Genomic DNA, 22383 nt, shown 5'->3' with positions numbered 1-22383 from the left:
TGGGTACACTGAAAAGGAGGTGTAGGGCCCATGCCCACCGATTTGAGGAACAGCACGTCGAGCTACACTCCACGCGAAAGCGCGTGATTAGCGTGCCACAAACTGTACGTCGCAACACCGAATGTCACCGGCAATGGGTCCCACCGTGCGTGCGAAGTAGATCAACGGCTTTAAATTCGTCTGTCACAGACGAATCAATGCCCATTTTCACCTCACGGTAGCGAAAGAAACCTTCTCGCACAAAAGTGAGCCAGTTTCAGCTACCCGCGGCCCTACTTCCCTCCATCCCCCAACCACTCACCATTCGCCACGTAGCACGACTACCCGTTCGCTTCCCCGAACTCCGCGAAAGCACAACACGTGAGAGTGCGGGTGTACCGTAACAACCTCTGCCGAGCCCCACCGTAAACAAACCGCGGATTACATACTGAAAATAAAAAAAGGGGAAAATATAAGAAGGTTTGAGGTGTTGTGTGTTGTGTGTCCCCATCTCTCTCTCTTTCTCTCTCTCTCTGTGTCTCTCTCTCTCTCTCTCAGGACAAAGGTTTGAAACTCTTCTCCTCATTCTCTCTGTTCTGCGCTCTGTTTTCTCCCTATCGCTGAGAAACAGGAAAAAAAATGAGATAAAAGAGAGACACGTATATACACTGCAAGAAAGAAAGAAAAGAAAGATTGAAAGAAAGAAAGAAAGATAAATACGCAAGCAGTAAATCAAGAAATATATATACAAATATATTGCAGTCTTCTTTGAAGGAGGCATGGGCTGTTTCCCTTGTTGCGGTGATCCATCAATCGATAAAAAAGGGAAAAAGAGAAGCGCGTCGGCCAAAAGGGGCGAATACAAGCGGGACGATCAAGCGCAGCCGCCCTCGGGTATGATTTGATCCTCAATTTGATGGAAGGAAACGTTAATTCTTGTGGAAATTTTGTTCAATTTATTGTGCATTTTGATTTTCGGGGTGTGAAATTCAATTCGGGGGGATGTTTTGTTTCCAGCTCACGTATCGTCATTTGTACGAGTGCATTCGTTTTTGGTGATTTTGTTTGGAAATTTTCTTGGATCATGTGTATATTGAAGCTCCTTTGAATTCACAGTTATAATTCTGGAGATTTTACGTTTCATTTAGTGCCCTTCTCTCTCCTTTTATTGTTTAATTCCGAACTATAAATTATATATGTTGATTAAAGGTTGATTTTGTATGATCTGTATTTGTGTAGGTTCATTGCCCAATTTGAATTTTGGGTAAGTTTTGTGTTTCGACTTCCGATTCATAAGTTTCCTTTAGGAAGAGCCTGTCCTATGCATACCATTAGTTTTTCCTAGGATGTTCTAGAGGGAGTGATTGTTGCCTTTGCTGATAATCTTTTTTGTGAAAATTCAATTTAAATTTCTCTTTGTTAGTTTTTTATTGATTGATTGATTGCCTTTTTTCTACAAATTCCTTTAGATTATACTCCTTAACAGTTGTTAAGGCTCTCCTCAACTGCCTTTATGAGAATCAAGCTAGAATCATTATTTTGGCTTTATGCCCTTTTACTATTTGTTCTTGAAATGGGCCATTCTCTTTCGTGTTTTATGTGTTGACTTTGTGTTTCTGGTTTAGATACACCAAAGGTGAGCCCGTTCAAGGGTGTGAAGGAGGAGTCTAATGATGCAAACCAATCTACCTCTGGCAAGGAAGAGGATTGCAGTCAAAGGAATTCTGAAGATGTGGATACAGAGAATATCAAGGCAAGGACATTTAATTTTTCCGAATTGGTGGCTGCCACAGAAAACTTCAACCTAGAATACTTTTTGGGTGAAGGAGGATTTGGCAAAGTTTATAAAGGTCGACTGGTAGATACCGGCCAGGTTAGCTTATGTAAATTCACTTAATGGAATTTGTTAGTTGTCATTCAAGTGTATATTTTGTAACTTGCAACTACTGCTTTGATTGATATTTCTATTATTGCTGTATTGTTAGATTGCCCCTTTTGGTGGGTGCTTTTCATGTATATACTACTTTTTTGGTATTAGCAGGAGGTAGCTATTAAGCAACTTGATCGCAATGGATGTCAAGGGATTAGGGAATTTGTTGTTGAAGTGTTGACCTTGAGTATGGCAGACCACCCTAATCTTGTTAAGCTAATTGGTTATTGTGTGGAGGGTCAGCAAAGGCTCTTGGTTTATGAGTATATGCCTCTTGGTTCATTGGAAGACCATTTACATGGTATGCCCATACCTTAATATTTTGTTGTCAACTCTGCTGTTCCTTTCTGTTCAGTACTCTTGCTGCTTGCTACTCTTTTTTTTTTTGTTGGGGTGATTGTATTTATTTATTTAAAAATTTGAAGACCGTCGACCAAGTAGAAAGCTTCTTGATTGGAATACAAGAATGAAGATAGCCGCTGGTGCAGCAAGAGGCCTTGAGTATTTGCATGACAAGATGAAGCCTCCTGTGATATACCGTGATTTGAAATGCTCCAACATCTTGCTCGGGGAAGAGTTTCATCCCAAATTATCTGATTTTGGCTTGGCCAAGGTTGGTCCTCTTGGAGACAATACCCATGTCTCCACCAGAGTAATGGGCACATATGGGTACTGTGCACCAGATTATGCCATGACTGGTCAATTAACATTCAAATCAGATATATACAGCTTTGGGGTTGTTCTACTGGAGCTCATCACCGGGAGGAAAGCAATCGACAACACGAAATGCGCTGCAGAGCAAAATCTTGTTGCGTGGGTAAGTTTTATTTACTTCCTATGCATCATTCCAAATCCTAGTTAACCACATTTTTCTTGATCTTACTGTGATGAGACATTGTTTGTTCTTTTAACCTCCACCCCTCCAGTCCTTTCTTGCTTTTCAATTCTTGTTGCTTTTGATTGGTAGTGTTTTAGCCACTTGGATAATGCTTGTTCAAGTGAAGATTGTTGTTTCTAGTGACCAGGACAAGATAAAAAAGTGTTGCTACCACTAAAGCTTAAAGCTTCCTTCTTGAGTAAGTTCATGTATTGGAATCATCTTTTCTTTTAGACATTCTAGTACGATCTGGGCAGTCCACTGTCCACATGCTTCTCTGCCACATACAAAATGAGTTTATCAGCACAGTTGATTTAAAGACTGGGGCCACATGTTAAGTATCCAAAGTTACTCATATCTTTTCCCTTCTCCCCTTTTCTTCTCCTTTTTTATTTTTTAGAAACATAATTTTTGTTACCTTTGTAGTACATCTCACTTGTGTCTAAAGAGCTTGCTTTAAGGTTCATACCTAGTAGGTAATCCTCCTTCTTTTCACCCAGGAAATATCACCATTTACCTTGAGCTGTGGATGATAATTATTTCTGATACAGATATCACGTGATAGTAGGATAAGTATAGCTTGTAAGTTGTAATATTCTATGTTATCGTGTTCAACAAAAACATTGCATCCTTTTCGTAACTGTTTTAACTTGTTGACGGGGTTTCTCATGGATGGTATACAAGCAGGATGTATGGTTGTTTTCTTAAACCTTTTCTACTGACAAGGGCTTGATAACTCAAAGTAATATTTCTATACTAAATTATTGAACATGTGTTGGTTTGATTACAATGCATCTGCAACATTCCTCGATGTAAGTTGTCGATTTTGAAGGGCAAATGATGAAAACGTTATACGTTTGTTTTGCTGTCTTTCTCCTCTCTCTCTTATTTCATTATATTATAAGCAAACAACAGGTAGGGGGGACTAACCATCCAAAATTGCGGGTTTGTTTGCAGGCACGGCCATTGTTCAAAGACAGGAAGAAATTCTCGGTGATGGCAGACCCAGCGCTCCAAGGTCATTATCCAGTCAGGGGACTATACCAGGCTCTAGCAATTGCTGCAATGTGCGTGCAGGAGCAACCGAACTTGAGGCCTCTCGTCGCTGATATAGTGACGGCTTTGAATTATCTGGCCGCCCAAGAGTACGACCCACAAAACCCACAAGCCTCCCGAAGAACGCTGTCTTCTTACAAGTCCATAAGTGATGGCGAGAAGTTTTCTAATCCCTGTGATATGGAGGAAAGAAGTGAGAGAGAAGATTGAAGGGCACCATTTTCTGTACAAATGGTGAGAAAGCTTTGCCTGGTTATCAGTTTTGTGCAACATATGATAACAGGCTGCTTGCAAATGATTGGATCGAGCTTTCTTTTTGCACGAGCACATGTGAGATTTCTTGTGGCGTAAATGTGATTAGACTTTGACACCAACAATTATTAAAAAAAAATAAAAAAAAATATATGGGTAGGTACTTATATCTTTAAGAAATTTGATATACAAAAATTATTGATGACAGAGGACGTATCTTTAGCCTAGATTTTTCAAGATCCAGTGTTATGAATATTGTCTCTGAATTATAGGAAACAGAGAGAAAGAGGAGAGAGAGAGAGAGAGGGAGAGAAACATGTTTGTTAGTTTGTATGTTACAAACAACCAATGCGTCTCGTCATTCACAAATCAGATCATATGCACATATTTACTTGCACTTTATTATTTGGGCCATTGATATCGGGGCAAAATGGTCCATACAGTTGTGTGGACCACTGTCCAAAACAACGTCGTGTACATTATGAGTTAAAATAATATACTTTATGTGTTAAAATAATCTACATTATGTTTTAGAATAGTATATATTATGTGTTAGAATAATAAAATTTCTGGAGTAAAATAATATACTTTATGCGTTAGGATAATGTAAATTATGAATTATAAAAATGTATCTTGTAGTAAATTGCGTGTAAAAATAAAAAATTGCACGAAACGATGTCATTTTTACCGACAGCACATGACACATTTACAGCATCTCATTTTATTTTATTTGTCGGGATAAGATATGTTAAATTGTTAATATTGAGATTTTATTAGATCTTCTAGATTTTTTTTTGAAAACAAACCAATAGTGGTATATTAAATCAAAACTGAAATAGCGTCAGGAGGGATAGAATCCCAATACAGAAACTCAGACTGAGAAAACGCCAAAGAGGCAAGGGCATGGGCACCTAAATTAGCCGTTCTCGGTACCCAACTAATAGAACAATGTGAAAAAGACGACATAATAGCCCTTCAAGATCTTCTAGATAATCAAGTTGTATCTCAATTTCCAACCAAGAATAAATTAAAACATATCATTGTGACCATTTGTTCTTGGTTGTGAATTCCAAGGGTGCCTAAACATATATACAAATTCTATTTGCACCACCCTAATTGCTATTTACATCACCCCTTAATAGGTGTACTGACTTTATAAGTAGTGTAAATAAAACAACTTGCTATTTGCATCACGTTCATTAAAGTTAATCAAACATTATGTTTTTATTTAAAATATTTATTATTTATTTAAAAAAACACGCCTTCTCCGGTGAGACGAGTTTTTTTGTTTTTTTTTTTAAATTTTTAATTACAAAATTATTAATAAAATATCGTAAATTACATTTGACCAGGTTGGTATGAATAGCAGAATAGCCATATTTACACTATTATTGCTATTTACATCACTTATGTAATTGTTGAAATTTTTCAGCTTTTTACAATTTCAAGATTATTTACATTCGCTAGAGAGTAGAGAGTGATACATATAGTAACACCCATACCTAAATACACTATTTGTTTTTTTTTTTTTTTGAATACTACTAACTCTATTACAATGCAGTATCTGTTCATAACAAATACACTATTTGTTAATATCAATATTTTGAAAAAATCTTCCTTTCAGCCCTTTAATTGTTTTGAGCTATAATTTTTTTTTAATGTTTACAAATATGGTCATTTAATTATTAATCAAGTTGTAAATTTAGTATATCGACTATTTGAGACATCAATGTCGTCATACAAATAGAGCTTAGTGTCAATATTCTCAATTAGTCAATGGACTAAATGTGTAATCTTTTTTTTTTTTTGGGATACCCAAATAATCTAATAACCTCTCCTAATAATCCTTCTAGTTCTCACACCCCAGCCTGTGCCTGTCATCTTGGACTGCTTTCCTTGCATGGAGTGGGGGAAAAGCCACGTTCAACCCACTCTTGCTCCTCATGGGCTGCAAAGTTGACAAAATGATGATGTTTTGCTCACGGTAACAATTTAAAAAAAGCATATTGACAAAATGATGATGTTTTGCTCACGGTAACAATTTAAAAAAAGCATATTTGTAAAAATTAAAAGACAATGTTTACTCGATAACTATTAGAACATCCTCAATAGTATAGTTTTTACACAAATTTTAAGAGCCGACTAGGATTAAAAAAAAAAACAAGAAAAATAAAATAAAATAAAATAAAATAAATGAGGGTGGTCGCCCACTCGGCGCTGCTGGTGCAACACTACTTTTTTTTTTTTCTTTAGGTAGGTCCCATTTTGGAGACAAATATCAAGTTCTTATCCAAGGATCTTCCGGCCAAAGACCTTGTGGTCAAGCAGCATAGTTGTGACCCTCCTAAGTGAGATATCACATGTTTGATCCTCAATGGGAACATATACTATATTGTAACAGGGTCAACATTTTCTTCAAAAAAATAAAAAAATTCAAAGGACCTTCCATCTTCTCCCTCCTCTTTCTCTTTCTTCCACTTAAGCAAATACCTTCTCAAAAATCACCCTAAGAACTCTATTGGGTTGCTCTTACGAGATATAAAAGAAAATATCGTTTTCCTAACACTTGTAAGCAACATCATTTGGGGCATCATTTTCCTTAATGTTTGATATCATTAACATTGTCGATTGTTTCTGTTACTCTAAAATGTGAATACTACTGGATTGGGGCAGAATTCTTACATGAGCTTAAACTTTAGCAATGATCAAACACTCAATTCACCTAATCAGACCAAAAGTCCCCTCCAAACTCCTGAAGGAACCTACAGGTTTATGATAATGCAAAGCTCCAACAATTCCAAAATAGCTTTAATTTCCAAGGAGGAAAATGACATCCAACTACTATGGATTATTTCTTTATAGTCTTTTGTTGATCAAATCACAAAACAGAGTTTATTCAGTACACACTCTTAATATTGTTTCCTTAGTTTTCCTCTCAATCAAAAAAAAAAAAAAAATTTAGTCTATCATAACGCTGTTTTTAAGGCGTTAATTTGGGGTTTGGATCTAAAATAAAAAAATAAAAAATAAAAATAAAAAAAGGCCATGGCTCGAGAAGTGGGCAAATTATACTGTGCACCAAGTACCTAAGCGGCGTCGTTTTGAGCATTGTAAACTAATCGTTCGTTTTTTTTGGAAATCACGTTTCCCGTTTCGGCCGGTCTTTGTATTTATGTTAATATTCTGTGTATTCCAGACAATCATTCTGTGTATTCTAAGCAACCGTTCTGTGTATTATAGGCAACCGTTATGTGTATTCATGTTAGTAACACATGTTGTGATGTGTTTGTGCATTCGAATGTTTAGGAGGATGAGTTCTGTGTATTTTGTGTAAATATTATGTGTATTCATGTTATTAACACAAGTTGTGATGTGTTTGTGCATTTGAATGTTAGGAGGATGAGTTCTGTGTATTTTGCGTCAATATTCTGTGTATTATGGACAAACATTCTGTGTATTCTAGGCAAACGTTCTGTGTATTCTATATAATGATTATGTGTATTATAGATAATGAATTCTTTGAAGTCATTCGCGTCCACTAACATTTGTGTATTTTATGTCAATATTTTGTGTATTCTGGGCAAACATTCTGTGTATTCTAGGCAAACGTTCTGTGTATTATAGATAATGATTATGTGTATTATAGATAATGAATTCCCTGAGTCATTCGTGTCCGCGTCTACTAATACTGAAACGACATCGTTTTACGTACGTGGTGCACATTGTTATGTACACCGTGGTGCAGGGTATAACGATTGTGAGAAGTGGGAGTCGATAAAGAATGCAGGTTGGGGTGGATTTCGGGCCCACAAAAGGACATATCTGGAAGAGATTATTGGGCCAAATGGCAATCCGATGTGACCGGACCTGCCTCTTCGTCTAAATCAGATAAGATTAACCGTAATGCAAATCACGTGGGCCGGACCCACCACATGCTAAGCCCACCATTCTCATTTTCGCCACTTTACTAGATTACTAGCGACATGAATAGAGAAAGCCTGTCCCTAAATTATCGGGGTATTCTTGGAAAATCACACACTGCATACAACAATCATGGATAATTTTCTTATCTGGGATTAATATACTTCTCTTCTTTTCTTTTCTTTTCTTTGAAAAAAAAACATTTTTATTGATCCGTTCATAACTACTTTATCAACCTAAAGCATAAAGAGTCAATACACATTGATGTGATGCATGCTAATTGTTACAGAAAAAAATGAAAGTCACATGTTTTTTATATTCATGAACAAAATGATATGATAGTGAGCATCTTTCAACTGATCGAGAAAAATATATGGTTAAATCTAAAAGAAAAAAAAAATCTCAAGATCACTCTTATCCCCTGATTGTCCATTGCCGGCTAGCTTAAACCAAGATAACCAATAAGTCATTCTAACTGAAAGTTAAATTTATAATATTGTAGTTACCAACTTAACAATAATATAACGAAAATGATTAGAGTTGCCGTGGAATATAAAAAATTCCCATTTCAAATAATTTCGGAAAATACAAATTTACAGCTATTAAGATGTATCCACATGCTGCTGTCCTAATAAGGTTAAGAATGTCCTATCTACACTGTATGGGCATTTATTTCAATCCACCCTCATAATACATTTGTACAGTATATGTATTTCCATCTCAATTTGTCACAAATTTATACCCAAAACATTAACAATTTTGACCCACTAAAATAACAACACGACACATCAATAATTTTAATCCCCATTAATGACGACACACAAACGTGTGAGTATGTAATTAGATTCTTCGTTTCGAACTCAACAATAAAATTATAAGCAACACAATATAATAAATAGGGTTGAGTAAATTTTGAAATAAATTGGTTATAACTAGTAAAATATATAGTTACATTTATATCATAATAATTAGAAAACAAAGCAGTTCTCAATTAAGTTGTTAAGATAGTTGGTTAGATAATCACAAAGTTTTAAATTAGGCTATCTTAAATCGGGCTTAACCAAAACGTGCATTTGGATATTGACCGTGAGCTTTGACGTAAAATCTATTGGTGGCAATAATTAAAAAGATGTATAAGTCTTCTTGAAACCGATTCCGTGTTTCTTGGCCTAACTTTTTCCTTGCCTAACTTTTTCCACCTTTGTACAAAATTATAAAAGTTGTTCGATCTTGCATCTATTAGACTAAACTTTAAGTACTACTATATTTAGATTCTTTTTTCCTCACGACAATTTTATGTATCTTAAAAATTCCATTAAACTCAATCCAGCCAACCCAAGCATGATTAATGTGTTTCACTAATAATGTATATTACAACAACATTATACTACCTCCGTCCCAAAATGGTTGTCTGGTTCGTTTAACGAGGCTTGACTGAAGTAATTTTTAATCCAATTTTTCATAATATTAAGTTTAGCATTAATATATACAAATTTATATATTTAGAAACTACATTAAAAGTATTATTAAACACAAAAAATTAAATTTAAAAATAATAAAAAATTACTAAAGAAAATAAGCAAAGAAGAAAGAGTTGGTTTGACAAATGAATAGTAAATAGGACAGGTAAAATGGGACAGAGGGAGTATATAAAAGCTAGCTAGGTTACCTAGCCTACTAAACATATTAGGGAAATCTACCAAACATAATAAACATCATTATTAGGGCTAACCTACTAAACATATTAGGAAAATCTACCAAACATAATAAACATCATTAGGGCTAGCCTACTGAACATATTAGGAAAATCTACTAAACATAATAAACATCATTAGGGCTTCTCCGACAATGCGATTTTTTTCCCAATTTTTAAGACAAACAAAGTGATATGGAAGAGAGATGAAATGAGAGCACAAAAAAACAAAAAAACAAAAAAACAAAAAACAAAAAAAAAAAGGTTTTAAGGTTAAAAACATGATTTTTTCTTCAAATTTTGATTTTTTTTTAAAGAGCTAGTGTGCATTGCGCGCATCACTAGGGCGTTACGGTGACTACCAACACTCGACCACCCTAACTTTTGTCAGTCTCTTACTTACTTGACATATTAATCTAACAAAATCTAAAATTGAGTTCAACCATTGTGGTTGCTCTTATATTCATATGCATGTGGACATGATTGGTTTGAAAGGCTATCATAAGCATGAGAAGCTAGCTTAGCCTAACTAAGAATGTCACCATGACATTACATCTTGCCATGTGAACTTGTGGTTGTACAAGCATGGGAACAACCCAAACCCTTCTGCACAGTACAATCACTCCATGCATCTTCTTACTTTTCCATTTTTCATTATTATGAAAGGTATGTACCCTCATGATTTTCATATATAAATATTTTTTAAAATTTTATTTTTTGTTTTTCCTAATAATTGAGTTTCCCAGGCCAAATTTATAGGCCTTGTAGCTTAGCTTCTCTCTCTGAGAGTTTTGTTTCAAATTCTTCATTTGAAAGCCAAGGCTCAGAGCAAGCCCACGTCACCATCTTCTCTGATCTTCAGCTGGTATATACTGTACTCTCATGGAATTTTTCAATCATTTATTGTGATTTTAATTATTATCTTCCTCCCTTAGCTTCCTACTTTTTAGTACATTTAATTTGTATCTAATCAATCAACTAATATATGATACAGCATATTCTGTCATTAATTATTGCATCTTTTTCTTAATTTTCTCGAAGTGTTATTAGATTATTATTAAAATACAGACCAATAAGCAGAAACGTTTTTAAATTATTAAAGGAATTTAAACTAACATGATGTATCTTGGACACGTGTTGTTGCACTCTAACTTATAATATAATTAAATAGTGATTCAGTGAGAGACGTTGTAAGGCTAAGCTCATGCATTATATATATTAGAGATTAGATGTACGTTTTATTTATTTATGTTTTGAGTGATTAAACATACCGTCACTAAAAGATGCATGTGTAGGAGATAAACCGATTTAGGTTACTTATAACTGATCAGTTCAAACTAAAAAAGTAATAAGATTTACTGGCTGCGAGTCGAATTTGTAACATTATAGTTACTAAGTCAATACTCTGACTAATTTGGCTAGGGTTGTCCCATACATTTTTTTAAGTTGTTATGATGAATAGATGAGGATTGATATGGTATCACTCCATACTAGTATTTTTTTTGTACTAGATTAAGTAATACGGAGTATATGTTATATAGAATAATAATTTGGCTTGTATGAGATATGCCAACTTTAATTTCACAATATTTAACGTAATAAGACCTGTTATACTTTATACAAAAGACACTGATATAAATTAATATTTTATACTATCTATAACATCTGTCTAAAGTTAGATTTCTATCAATGTCATCGTTATCACAACAACAAAGAGAGAGGTAATGTATAATAATGCACCTTAAATAGCGGCTAGGAGACATGTATATATTCTTGGTACGTATGTTTAATTTTAGCAAACCCTAGTTAACAGGCTATGTATATATATAGTAGTTTTTAATGTGAAAGCCATGAACGCTATAAATTGACATAAATATCCTCGGAAATGTGAGGCTTTCAAAAGTTTTGACACATGATTCTTGACTGTGGGTGCTTGAGATGTCCCTTTTGCCCCTTAGCTATGGCGTTATTGACTTCCCAAGTCCCTCCGTCATGGCCCCTTCTTTTGCTTGACTTGTTATTGTCACACGCAGGGAGCAGTAACAAAATCTCATTTTCCGCACCAAGTCTCGACCTTTTCATGCATGTCTTATCAATTTCTAGTGTGAGACGTCTAGCTACCATCAACCTTTTAAAGATTATTATTATTATTATTATTCAAATTTATTATGGGTTATATCGAGTATATATCTAAATGAGTTAGAGTTTTTGTGTGTATGATGATTTGTAACGAGTAATCGAGTAAAGCCACTCGTCTAGTTCTATTACATGCATACTATAAAAATTAAGTATTTTTTGAGTAAGGAGGAAAATCTGTAATCACTACCCAAGAGTAAACGCGAGATAAATCTGGCATTGTATGTGATCATAATTAGCCAGCAAAGAAATACAAGGGGATAAAACAACCTAACAAACATGTTTATGGTTATCCCGTAAAATAGTGTTGAAACATATGTTGGTTATATTCGATGCAATTCGACACGATGATGATCATCACTTTAATTAGAAATTTCTTAGCTATGGACCATGTATAAATAAGAAGAAAAGAAAATGAACGTAACAAGCACTTCAAAACCACTAGATTATGAAGTAAATTATGTTAAATAAATTATTAAATTTCATAATTTTAACTATATTATATTATTATATTCTTTAGGTCTTGTCAATTGGCAAGAATTAGCAATAATGCTCTTCACTATTTGTCTAGTACCTTACAAATAAAAATTTATTTTAAGATTTTAATTCATCAAATGATATGATATTGACGTGCTCTTAACATTCAATGAAAGAGCAGTGCTATATGTCCGCTTCATATATTGGACCGCAACGTAACTACTACTACTTGTCAAATACACCTCAAAGTTCAGTATATAATATATAAAATATAAATATATCTTCCTTATCCATTTAAAATTTTAATTGAGAGAAAATATATCATTCGGTTTTCGATTTTAAAGATGGAAAGTCTTTAATTGTACTTTGGAAGGTAGTGTATATAAGATGGGTGAATATTTTATTTATTGCATGGTGTGTATGAATGTGTGGTTTATATTATGTAGATTTGGTTGTATGCAGAAATAATGGAGTCGCCAGGCCATGGACAACAGGGCAAAAAATCGCCGATTATTCCGCCACTGCCAAGAGATTCCCGCGGCTCGCTCGAAGTGTTCAACCCCTCAACCTTCTCTTCACGCGCCGCCAGTCCGGTTTTCCAGTCGTGGAAGAGCTGGGAAGATGATCCGCCGCCGCCGCCGAGAGTCGGTAGTCCTGAACTACTAGAACACCCCAACGTCTTCTCCGGCGGAAATTCCGGTAGGGCTAATAATGGCGCGGCGGAAATCACCTCGTGGATGGCCCTCAAAGACCCGACTCCGCCGCAGCCGCAAGTCTCGCCGTCGCCGGTGAAGGACGAGGTCGGCGCCGCCGCTCAAAGGGCAGCGGAGTGGGGACTGGTGTTGAAAACGGACGACGAGACGGGTAAGCTTCAGGGGGTTAAGGTTAGAACCTCCGGCGAAGAGGCGAACGGTAGAGCGGAGGGGTCGAAACGGGATTCCGGAACCTCCGTCCGAAGCTCCGGTGATCTGTACGAGGATGGAATAGGTAACCTCGTAATTTTCAATCTTTTTTTACTCCGAATAATCCTCGTACGATTTGATGTAACTATATTATCCATTAAAATGCAGGGAAAGAAAAGGGAATCCCAAGAATCTCAGAGGATTTGAGGGATGCGTTATCCACATTTCAACAAACATTCGTGGTGTCGGATGCAACCAAACCCGATTACCCGATTATGTACGCCAGTGCCGGCTTCTTCAAGATGACCGGTTACTCCTCCAAGGAAGTCATCGGCAGGAACTGGTAGGATTCAAATTACCATTTTTAACTGTCATAACGGTAATTCAAATTTTTATTATTATTTTTTTTAATTTGAAGTTTATTTTTTTTTGTGGTTTGGTTGGGTGGGGCCAGCCGGTTCTTGCAAGGAGCGGACACGGATCCGGAGGACGTGGCGAGGATCCGGGAAGCTTTAAATTCGGGTTCAAGTTATTGTGGGAGGCTACTGAATTACAAAAAAGACGGCACACCCTTTTGGAACCTTCTCACTATTACACCCATCAAAGATGAAACCGGAAAAGTCCTTAAATTTATTGGGTAAGTATACTTTTGCTTTATTTATGAAAAAAGTATTCGGTTTAATTATCTGTTTAGTTACAATACAACACATCTTTAACACACAGTTTTTTTATAATTAAAAAAGTATATATACCATGCAACATTTATTTTGAAAAGTACATATAGGCTTCGTAGTGGTAGAATATGCTCCTAAATTCTGATATTATTGATCAAAATGAAAGAGCAATCAACTGATTAATGGAAATAGCTAGAAGTGCAACTTGTCTTTTATCTCTCTTCAATAATTTAGGCTTTTTTGGGGTCGGCCACTCCAAAATCCTTTTCAATATACCTATAAAATTCAATGTATGTGAGATTTAAAATTTTGGACTGTATATAATTTTAAAAATTTATAGACCAATTGAGATATATTCTGTAATTTATCATATTAATCATACTCTAGGATAGGAAAAATCTTTAATTTTATGGCTCAAACTTATGTTTAAGCCCAGAAGGACCCTTTTGCTTCTATAATTAGGTTGTTTATGAAAATCATAATCCAAAAAGAATTTATAATGCTTAATCCGTACATTTTGATATTTTATTCACTAAATTTTGTAGGAATTTTCATTATATTTAATTTATAACACGTGTTGTTATGATTTTTATTAGTCAATTTATTATAAATTTATTAAATTAGATTATACCATACTAAATAATATTTAAGGGAAAAAAAAAGAATTATCCACTTATTTATATTCCTTTTCATCTGCTCCACTCTCCACATGACTGGTCTTTTTCATGTGAAACTTCTAAAATAAGATGACGAAGGCATATTTATCTCGTTGCTTTCTTTATGAACAAAATTAAAGATTAAATATTCTTGATGTATTATGTGGTTCTATATTCTTTTAATCAATTAATGGAATATTACTATTTTAAAAATTATTTATTATACTTGAAAATCTGAAATTATATTATAACTTGAGATAAAATTAAACCAATATATCAAGTCATTAATAGTTATAATTATTATAAAATAATAAAAGGTATCTACCATTATAAATAAGTTGTAGTAGCATTTTTCTATATGATATGATAATAAATATGGTACTTTTATGATATTATAGCTAGAATTTTTTCAATAATGGAGACAATAAAGCATCTTTAAATAAATGATATAATAGATATAGAGTATTACTATTTTAGTTCGTAATATTTACCTTCTATCGCAACAATGAAATTATTTTGAGTCATATGTGTGTGAGACCAAGGTCTATAAGATGGGTCGAATCTACGATAAGAATAAATGCATGTTCTCACACAAGATTTTGTCCTATATGAATAAGGTGTAATTGATATAACAAACTTGCTGTAATGCACACGATGGTTCGATGAAGATGAATGCAGCATTTAGTGTATATATATAAAAGGAACAATGAAAATTTGTATAGAATCACATGGGAGTAATTAGAAAGTTTGTACATGCAATGGCCACAATAATTCTTTGATAAAATCACATGGGAGCCTCCCCTCCGGGCCCGGTCGGTCCAATTTCAATATGGGTAGGTGAAACACTAGTTTCATTGCCCCCATAACATGTTATTCAACTTTTTCAATGTCTCAACTTTATGAATCGTTTTAAATATATGTACAGTAAATTTGAGTTTAAATTTTATTATTCTTTTCACTTATTGGATCATATGTGTTAATGTGTAAGGAAATAGACTATACAATCTAAATCATAATGTATAGACTTAATCCAAATTTTAGTTCTAATTAACATTTTCACTTTTGAGTTTTGATCTTTGAGTGTGCATCTATAGTTCAGAATCTATTAAAAATATGTACTTTAAATTTAGTCTTTCATTAATTTTATGGACTAAATGTAACACATTTGTAATAGTTTAATCATGAGACCATTTTGATCATGTTTGGCAGAATGCAAGTGGAGGTTAGCAAGCACACAGAGGGATTCAAGGAAAAAATGGTCCGTCCAAACGGGCTTCCTGAATCATTGATCCGTTATGACGGTACCTATCTACTCGAATTTCAATTATTATACCATGGACTAATATTCATATTACATTGTAAACTTGATATAAAAAATTATGTATTTTTTAGTTAGCACATTCTGTAATTACAATTACCAGTTTCTATACATGTAAATGAATAACTTGATAATCAATACAAGTACAAAATGAGTTAACTATAGATACAGAATCTGAATGTTATTTTTTGATCTGGTCTATGTATACAGAATCAGAATGTTATTCATGTTGTTGTTTACAGCTCGTCAGAAGGAAGCGGCGGCGAGTTCAGTTGTGGACATAGTGGAGGCGGTGAAGAAACCCGGCGCCCGGGCAAGGGCACTCAGCGAATCCACTTATCGTCCCCTCATCAGGAAGTCCGGCGGCGGCACTGATCAAGAACGTTCAGACATCCTCGGAAACTCCAATTCCGACTACAAACCTCCTCCTCCGCCGCCGCCTAGACGCCACTCCCACGCCGGCACCAGAACCACGTTAATGGAGAAGATAAGTGAGGTTCCCGAGAAGAAGCCAAAGAAATCTAGCCGCCTCTCCTTCATGGGGTACATAATATTATATATATACATGCATGCATGTATCTTTTTCACGCTAGCGATAGCTAGCTAACTTGTCGTTTTTGTTATTGTAGAAAGTTAAAGAAACCTCGTCCTAGTAGTAATAGCGACGAAGAATTTGAGGCAAGTGTTACAATGTTGGAGAACGAGGATGACGACGACGATGACGAGAGCGTGGACGATGCACGACCGGACAGCGTTGATGACAAAGTGAGGAAGAAAGAAATGAGAAAGGGTCTTGATTTGGCCACCACGCTTGAACGTATAGAGAAGAACTTCGTCATCACTGATCCTAGGCTGCCGGATAATCCCATTGTAAGACTACTTTAGTTTCTTTACAGATTTTTTAGTTCTTAAACATACATACATGTTAATTTGGTGTTCGATATTGCATATATTTGTGATCAGATATTTGCGTCGGATAGCTTCTTGGAGCTTACAGAGTACAGTCGTGAAGAAATTCTGGGAAGAAATTGCAGGTTTCTCCAAGGACCAGAAACCGATCCGGCCACGGTACGGAAAATCAGAGAGGCAATTGATACACAGACTGATGTCACCGTCCAGCTCATTAACTACACCAAGACCGGTATTCTATACTAATTTTCAGTTTTTTTTTTTTTTTTTGGTGATGGAAACTCGCATCCATTATTAAAGGACCAGTCTAGATTGTCCATAGCTGACCAACTCAAATTAAGAAGACTAATAAGTCACTCCTATAAGAATTAATCTTGAAATTTTGTGATTATCAAACCAACAGGTTGACCAATTTGGGGTTTTTCCCAATTATCAGCTTTTGAATGCTGAAAATATGTTCATATATATAATTAAGTAAAATGATATGGAATTCTTTAATTTCTTCTGAAATATAGGCAAGAAGTTCTGGAACTTGTTCCATCTGCAACCTATGCGTGATCAAAAGGTATCAGATCAACTTTTTCCTTAAAAACAGCAGGTCTAATGTAATTCTTTGATGGCAATTATGTGTTGCTTCCTGTGTTGGGTGTAGGGAGAGGTACAGTACTTCATTGGAGTGCAACTGGACGGCAGCCAACATGTAGAACCGCTTCACAACTGTATTCCAGAGGACAAGGCCAAGGAGAGTGCTCAGCTGGTTTAACTCTCAACTCTACCATCATGTTTTTGGTTTAATATAATATAATATATTGTGGTTCATGGAATTCTGAAACATATATAAAGTTTGTGTCTTTCAATTTGTTGTGTGATGTTTTACTTTCGGAGCTAAATGGTGTTGCTGATAATTGTTTAAATCGTGTCTGTTTAGGTAAAAGAAACAGCTGAAAATGTTGATGAAGCAGTCAGAGAGCTCCCAGATGCCAATCAGGTAATGCCCAGATTCTTGAAAACACAATTTCCCTGAGAAAAATTTTGGTCTGGAACTATGAAGCTTACAAATTCTTGACCCAACCAACCTGCAGAAACCAGAGGATTTGTGGATTAATCATTCAAAGGTGGTTCGCCCAAAGCCTCATAGGAAAGACAGCCCATCTTGGAAAGCCATTCAGAAGGTATAGTGTTCTTCACTCCTCACTATTCTGATCTCAAGTTGATGATTTTTTTTCTGTGTTAATCATATAATATATAAACATAAATGTGCAATCCAACTATCATCTTAGTCTTTTAGTTCGGATGGAGCACATGCTTCAATTTTCTGTGGTATTTGGTTTATGGTGTCATTGCAGATTCTAGAGAGTGGAGAACCAATAGGTCTGAAGCATTTTAGGCCAGTAAAACCGTTGGGATCTGGTGATACAGGCAGTGTGCACTTAGTGGAACTGTGTGAAACTGGCCAGTTTTTTGCCATGAAAGCAATGGATAAGAACATGATGCTCAACCGTAACAAGGTAGGTAATTAAACTGTTGTTGCGTGACCTTGGTCCAATCTTAAATTCTTCCTCGACTTCAATCCTTCGTTATGTTTGTTGCAGGTTCACAGGGCTTGTGCAGAACGAGAAATCCTTGACATGTTAGATCATCCTTTTCTTCCTGCACTCTATGCTTCATTTCAGGTCAGCAAAATGAAGAAATCAATGATGCGTATGTAACCATATGTATTTTTCAAATTATTGACTCTGCAGTACTTTGCAGACCAAAACTCATATTTGTCTGATAAGTGATTACTGCCCTGGTGGTGAACTCTTCCTCCTCTTGGACAGACAACCCACAAAAGTGTTGAAGGAAGATGCTGTAAGGTAGAACACAATACATAATTTAAGACTACCATATTCTGATTATAGCTTATAAGTCAACTGCTGAGATAAACGAGAACAATAATCGAAAAATAGCAAAAAGTAAAAAAGACAAGATTTATGTAGTTCAGCAATGTGGCTAACGTCCATAGGTTCTTTCATTAATTGCGATGATAGAACATTCAGGGTTACAAGCATAACTATGCAACCTTAAACAAGGTACATGTACTAAATTATGTCTCATGTATCTCCCAGTAGATACATGAGACATACACAACATCAACTGACACTACATTTCTTCCCTGCAGATTCTTTGCTGCAGAAGTAGTAGTGGCACTGGAGTACCTTCACTGTCAAGGTATATTTAACTTCAAAAGTTCAGTTTTAACCTGATGTGAATAAAACCCAATAAGAATCCACATGTTATCCAGAGATAAAATGAGCTTTCTTCTCCAACAGGTATAATTTATAGGGACTTGAAGCCTGAAAATGTTCTGCTTCAGAGTAGTGGACACATAACCTTGACAGATTTTGATTTGTCCTGTTTAACATCTTGCAAGCCACAGGTAATTCATCCAGTCACACTCCCTCATCTGTGTAACAAAAATTTGTAGTTTTAGGGACAACCCTAGCCAAGTTGGTTAGTGTGTTTATTGGTAACCAAAAGGTTACACATTTGAACTCCCACTGGGAACAGCCTATTAGCCTCCCTGGTTTGAGCTAGGCAACCTACACTGGTTTACCTGCTTTTGGTCCTTTGCTGCGTGATTTACTCAGTGCACATCTTCGGATAGTGGTTGCTGGTGTAGCTGCCAACTTACTCATGTTCCATCTTTCTTGAATTGTTCAAGCAGCTTCTGATTCCTGAGACCACTGACAAGAAAAAGAATCAGAAAGGACAGCAAAATCCAATCTTCTTGGCCGAGCCGATGCGCGCATCGAATTCCTTTGTTGGAACTGAAGAATACATAGCTCCGGTTAGACTTGCACAACATGCCATTTCCAGAAATGACACAGTTGTAGAAATTGTTTCCTCACACTTCATTCCCAAACTTGCAGGAAATCATAACTGGTGCAGGCCATACTAGTGCAGTGGACTGGTGGGCTCTTGGTAATTCTTTCAACTTTAATTTATTAGTCCTCTTATAATTATGGATATATATGTATCTCTTTCTGTTAATATGCATCAGTTCCATTTTCTTTGCAGGCATTCTTTTGTATGAAATGCTTTATGGATATACACCATTCAGGGGCAAGACCAGGCAAAAGACATTTGCCAACGTTCTCCACAAGGATCTGAAATTCCCAGGAAGTATACAGGTAAAAAAGGAAAACATCACATGTCCAACATGCACCAGATCATTAAACATAGAATCGCTATGATTATGTTTTTCATTTGGTAATGTGTTACTTTGTTTGTTTCTTTGTTCAGGTTAGTCTGCATGCAAAGCAGTTCATGTACAGATTGCTGCACAGAGATCCCAAAAACAGGTTGGGATCACGAGAAGGTGCAAATGAGATCAAGCAACATCCATTCTTCAAAGGTGTAAATTGGGCTTTAGTGCGATGCATGGTAACCTCAAGAATTCCTTAATTTACTTATTTACCTAATTTTTTTGAGTGACCAGAAAAACCTGTGGCCACCCCTCGAGAATATGTACCCGCCTTGTGACCTTATGATCCTAGTTGAGCCTAAATTTTATAGTAGACAGGCTCAAATCAGAAGGTCAATAGGTCGAACTTGTAATCTTGTGATTTTTAAGTCAATAGCCTGACAAATTTGGTTGGGTTCACCCCTTTACTTTACCTACTTGATTCTATTTTCAATGCACCAATGAGAAAATCTATGCATTGTTTTTGCAGAGCCCTCCAAAACTGGAAGCTCCTCTTTTTGAAACCGCAGCTGAGAAAGAAGACAAAATTGACCTTGGGATGGAGGATTTACAGATTAATATTTTCTAAAAAGGCAAGCCCTTTACTCATTACAGTAGCACATCATAATGTGTCTATTTGAAAATGACAGTTCTTACCTTCTGCAGAGATGAAGCTATATATTCCCTGATCAATCATCATTGCCAGAGATGAAAAAAAATGCAGGAGCTTTTTGGAAGAAAAAAAAAAAACTGGGTTTTCCCTGCAGCTTGACTGTTCATAGTTTTCCTTTGTCCAAGTTCTTGATAGTTGTAAAGGAAATCAAGATTCTTGATCTGATCTTCACTGTTTTTTTTTTTTGGGGTCCTTTTACCATGAACAGTTTGAGGTTTGAACAGTTTGATGTTTTATGTGTATCATGTTTATATTCAAGAAGGCTTTGGAAGGTGAAATAAAAAGTGGAATGAGACAAAAAGTTGAGGGCACAAGTGGTGGTATCATTGGAATGGAATGGAATCATTCTGGGTCCTTAATGTCCTACTTTATAACAATAATAATGATGAAAGTTGTTAAACAGTACGTGCCAGTTATTCCCAGATTTTCAGGATGTCTTCATCCACATTCCCTGCTACATAAATGAGCATATTTTATTTCTTAATTTAAAAGGATTAATTGATATAATTTATGTTGAACAGTAACATATATTCTGTTACCGTCCATTGAACAAAATGTATTTTAGTACTTGGGGAAAAACATTTTATAGTGTTAGCATCAGTCCACGATAAGAGTGGACCACTGGTCACGTGAATTTAAGATTTGAAGAGGGCGCTATGCGCAAATCAATACATATATACATGATGGTAAATTACATGGTTTGAGGATGGTGAGTTGGCGTCAAACATGACACATAAGCTTAAATGTCGGGGATAGAAAGATGCTTCTTGTGTCGTTGATGGAGACTGAAGACCCCAACACTGTACACAAACTAGAGAATCCATAGTACTTGAGTTTGAACGTGGGTCTGATTAAGTGGAAAAGACTCATCTGTCTTTAACCAAAAATTAATAGATCAAATGAGAGTTTCTGATTCTACATTGATAACTCAGGTAAAAGAGTTCATTTGAGATTCTCTATATAATAGAAGTATTACTTTTCTTTTAAAATTAACAACAAGATAAAGAGTCAAGAGCCTTTTGGTCTAGTGGCATTCGGTTGCACCCTTACATGAAAGGGGTGGGTTCAAGTCTCAGACAAATATAAATCCATTGAAATTATTGATATTGAAGTAATACATTAATAGTTGATTAGGAATATGAAATATTATATTGAAGTAATATATTAATAGTTGATTAGGAATATGGAATTTAACATGGTGATTTCACAACTCAAACTCCTTTTCTTCAAAAAGGAATTTGTAAGGCTATGAACAGATACTATATTGTAACAGAGTCAGTACTAAAAAAAAGAGTGTACAATAAAATAACTAATTAAATGTCATTTTATGTTATTTTTTAAAACAAATATATGTCCTTAATGACAAGTTCTAACATGTTTGTTTTTATTTTTTGTTTCATTTTTTTTTAAACGTTTCATTTTTTATTTTAAATTTTAATTTATTAAAATTTGTCACATAAAAAAGTGACAAAATTGTGAGAGATAAATAATTAAATATAGGAACATTTTTGTTTAGTTTGCTTTTCATTGACTTCATTACACAATACGCTAGGCCAATTCTAATAAAATCAATGATGCGAATTAATTGATTTTTTAAAATCTGTTATTAGAATTTATGTTGAAATTACAACATTTACGTGGTAGAATATTGGGTTGTTGAATTCCCCACCGAAAAGGGAAGAATGACGCATGATTTTCCAAATT

General features: G+C 35.2%; 2 protein-coding genes across 5 annotated transcripts; both read left to right on the top strand.

Moving 5' to 3' along the window:
* The first annotated feature begins 470 nt into the window (after positions 1 to 470).
* LOC116016362 (probable serine/threonine-protein kinase PBL7) lies at positions 471 to 4496 on the top strand. The gene is made up of 5 exons (XM_031256598.1): positions 471 to 873; positions 1605 to 1852; positions 2021 to 2210; positions 2335 to 2726; positions 3744 to 4496. The coding sequence occupies exons 1-5, from the start codon at positions 759 to 761 to the stop codon at positions 4050 to 4052; spliced, it is 1254 nt and encodes a 417-aa protein (XP_031112458.1). The 5' UTR covers positions 471 to 758; the 3' UTR covers positions 4053 to 4496.
* Positions 4497 to 10556: 6060 nt separating this feature from the next.
* On the top strand, positions 10557 to 21084 carry LOC116015703 (phototropin-1). 4 transcript variants are annotated; one of them, XM_031255873.1, is made up of 22 exons: positions 10557 to 10573; positions 12784 to 13308; positions 13392 to 13566; positions 13678 to 13860; positions 15763 to 15854; positions 16114 to 16414; positions 16501 to 16741; positions 16835 to 17012; positions 17296 to 17345; positions 17433 to 17537; positions 17709 to 17768; positions 17863 to 17952; positions 18127 to 18288; positions 18373 to 18453; positions 18533 to 18636; positions 18942 to 18991; positions 19093 to 19199; positions 19488 to 19610; positions 19693 to 19744; positions 19841 to 19953; positions 20066 to 20206; positions 20497 to 20595. In XM_031255873.1, the coding sequence occupies exons 2-22, from the start codon at positions 12789 to 12791 to the stop codon at positions 20593 to 20595; spliced, it is 3027 nt and encodes a 1008-aa protein (XP_031111733.1). In that variant the 5' UTR covers positions 10557 to 10573; positions 12784 to 12788. The 4 variants fall into 4 exon arrangements, with proteins under 4 accessions (XP_031111733.1, XP_031111732.1, XP_031111731.1 ...); XM_031255872.1 differs by lacking the exon at positions 10557 to 10573 and adding an exon at positions 12544 to 12694; XM_031255871.1 differs by lacking the exon at positions 10557 to 10573 and adding an exon at positions 20671 to 21084 and having other exon boundaries at positions 12789 to 13308; positions 20497 to 20596.
* The last annotated feature ends 1299 nt before the right edge of the window (positions 21085 to 22383 follow it).

Source organism: Ipomoea triloba, chromosome 4 (assembly GCF_003576645.1).
Source record: "Ipomoea triloba cultivar NCNSP0323 chromosome 4, ASM357664v1".
NCBI classification, from domain to species: domain Eukaryota; kingdom Viridiplantae; phylum Streptophyta; class Magnoliopsida; order Solanales; family Convolvulaceae; genus Ipomoea; species Ipomoea triloba.
The sequence above is the reverse complement of the archived record's forward strand: the minus strand, read 5'-3'. Positions and strand labels throughout refer to the sequence as shown.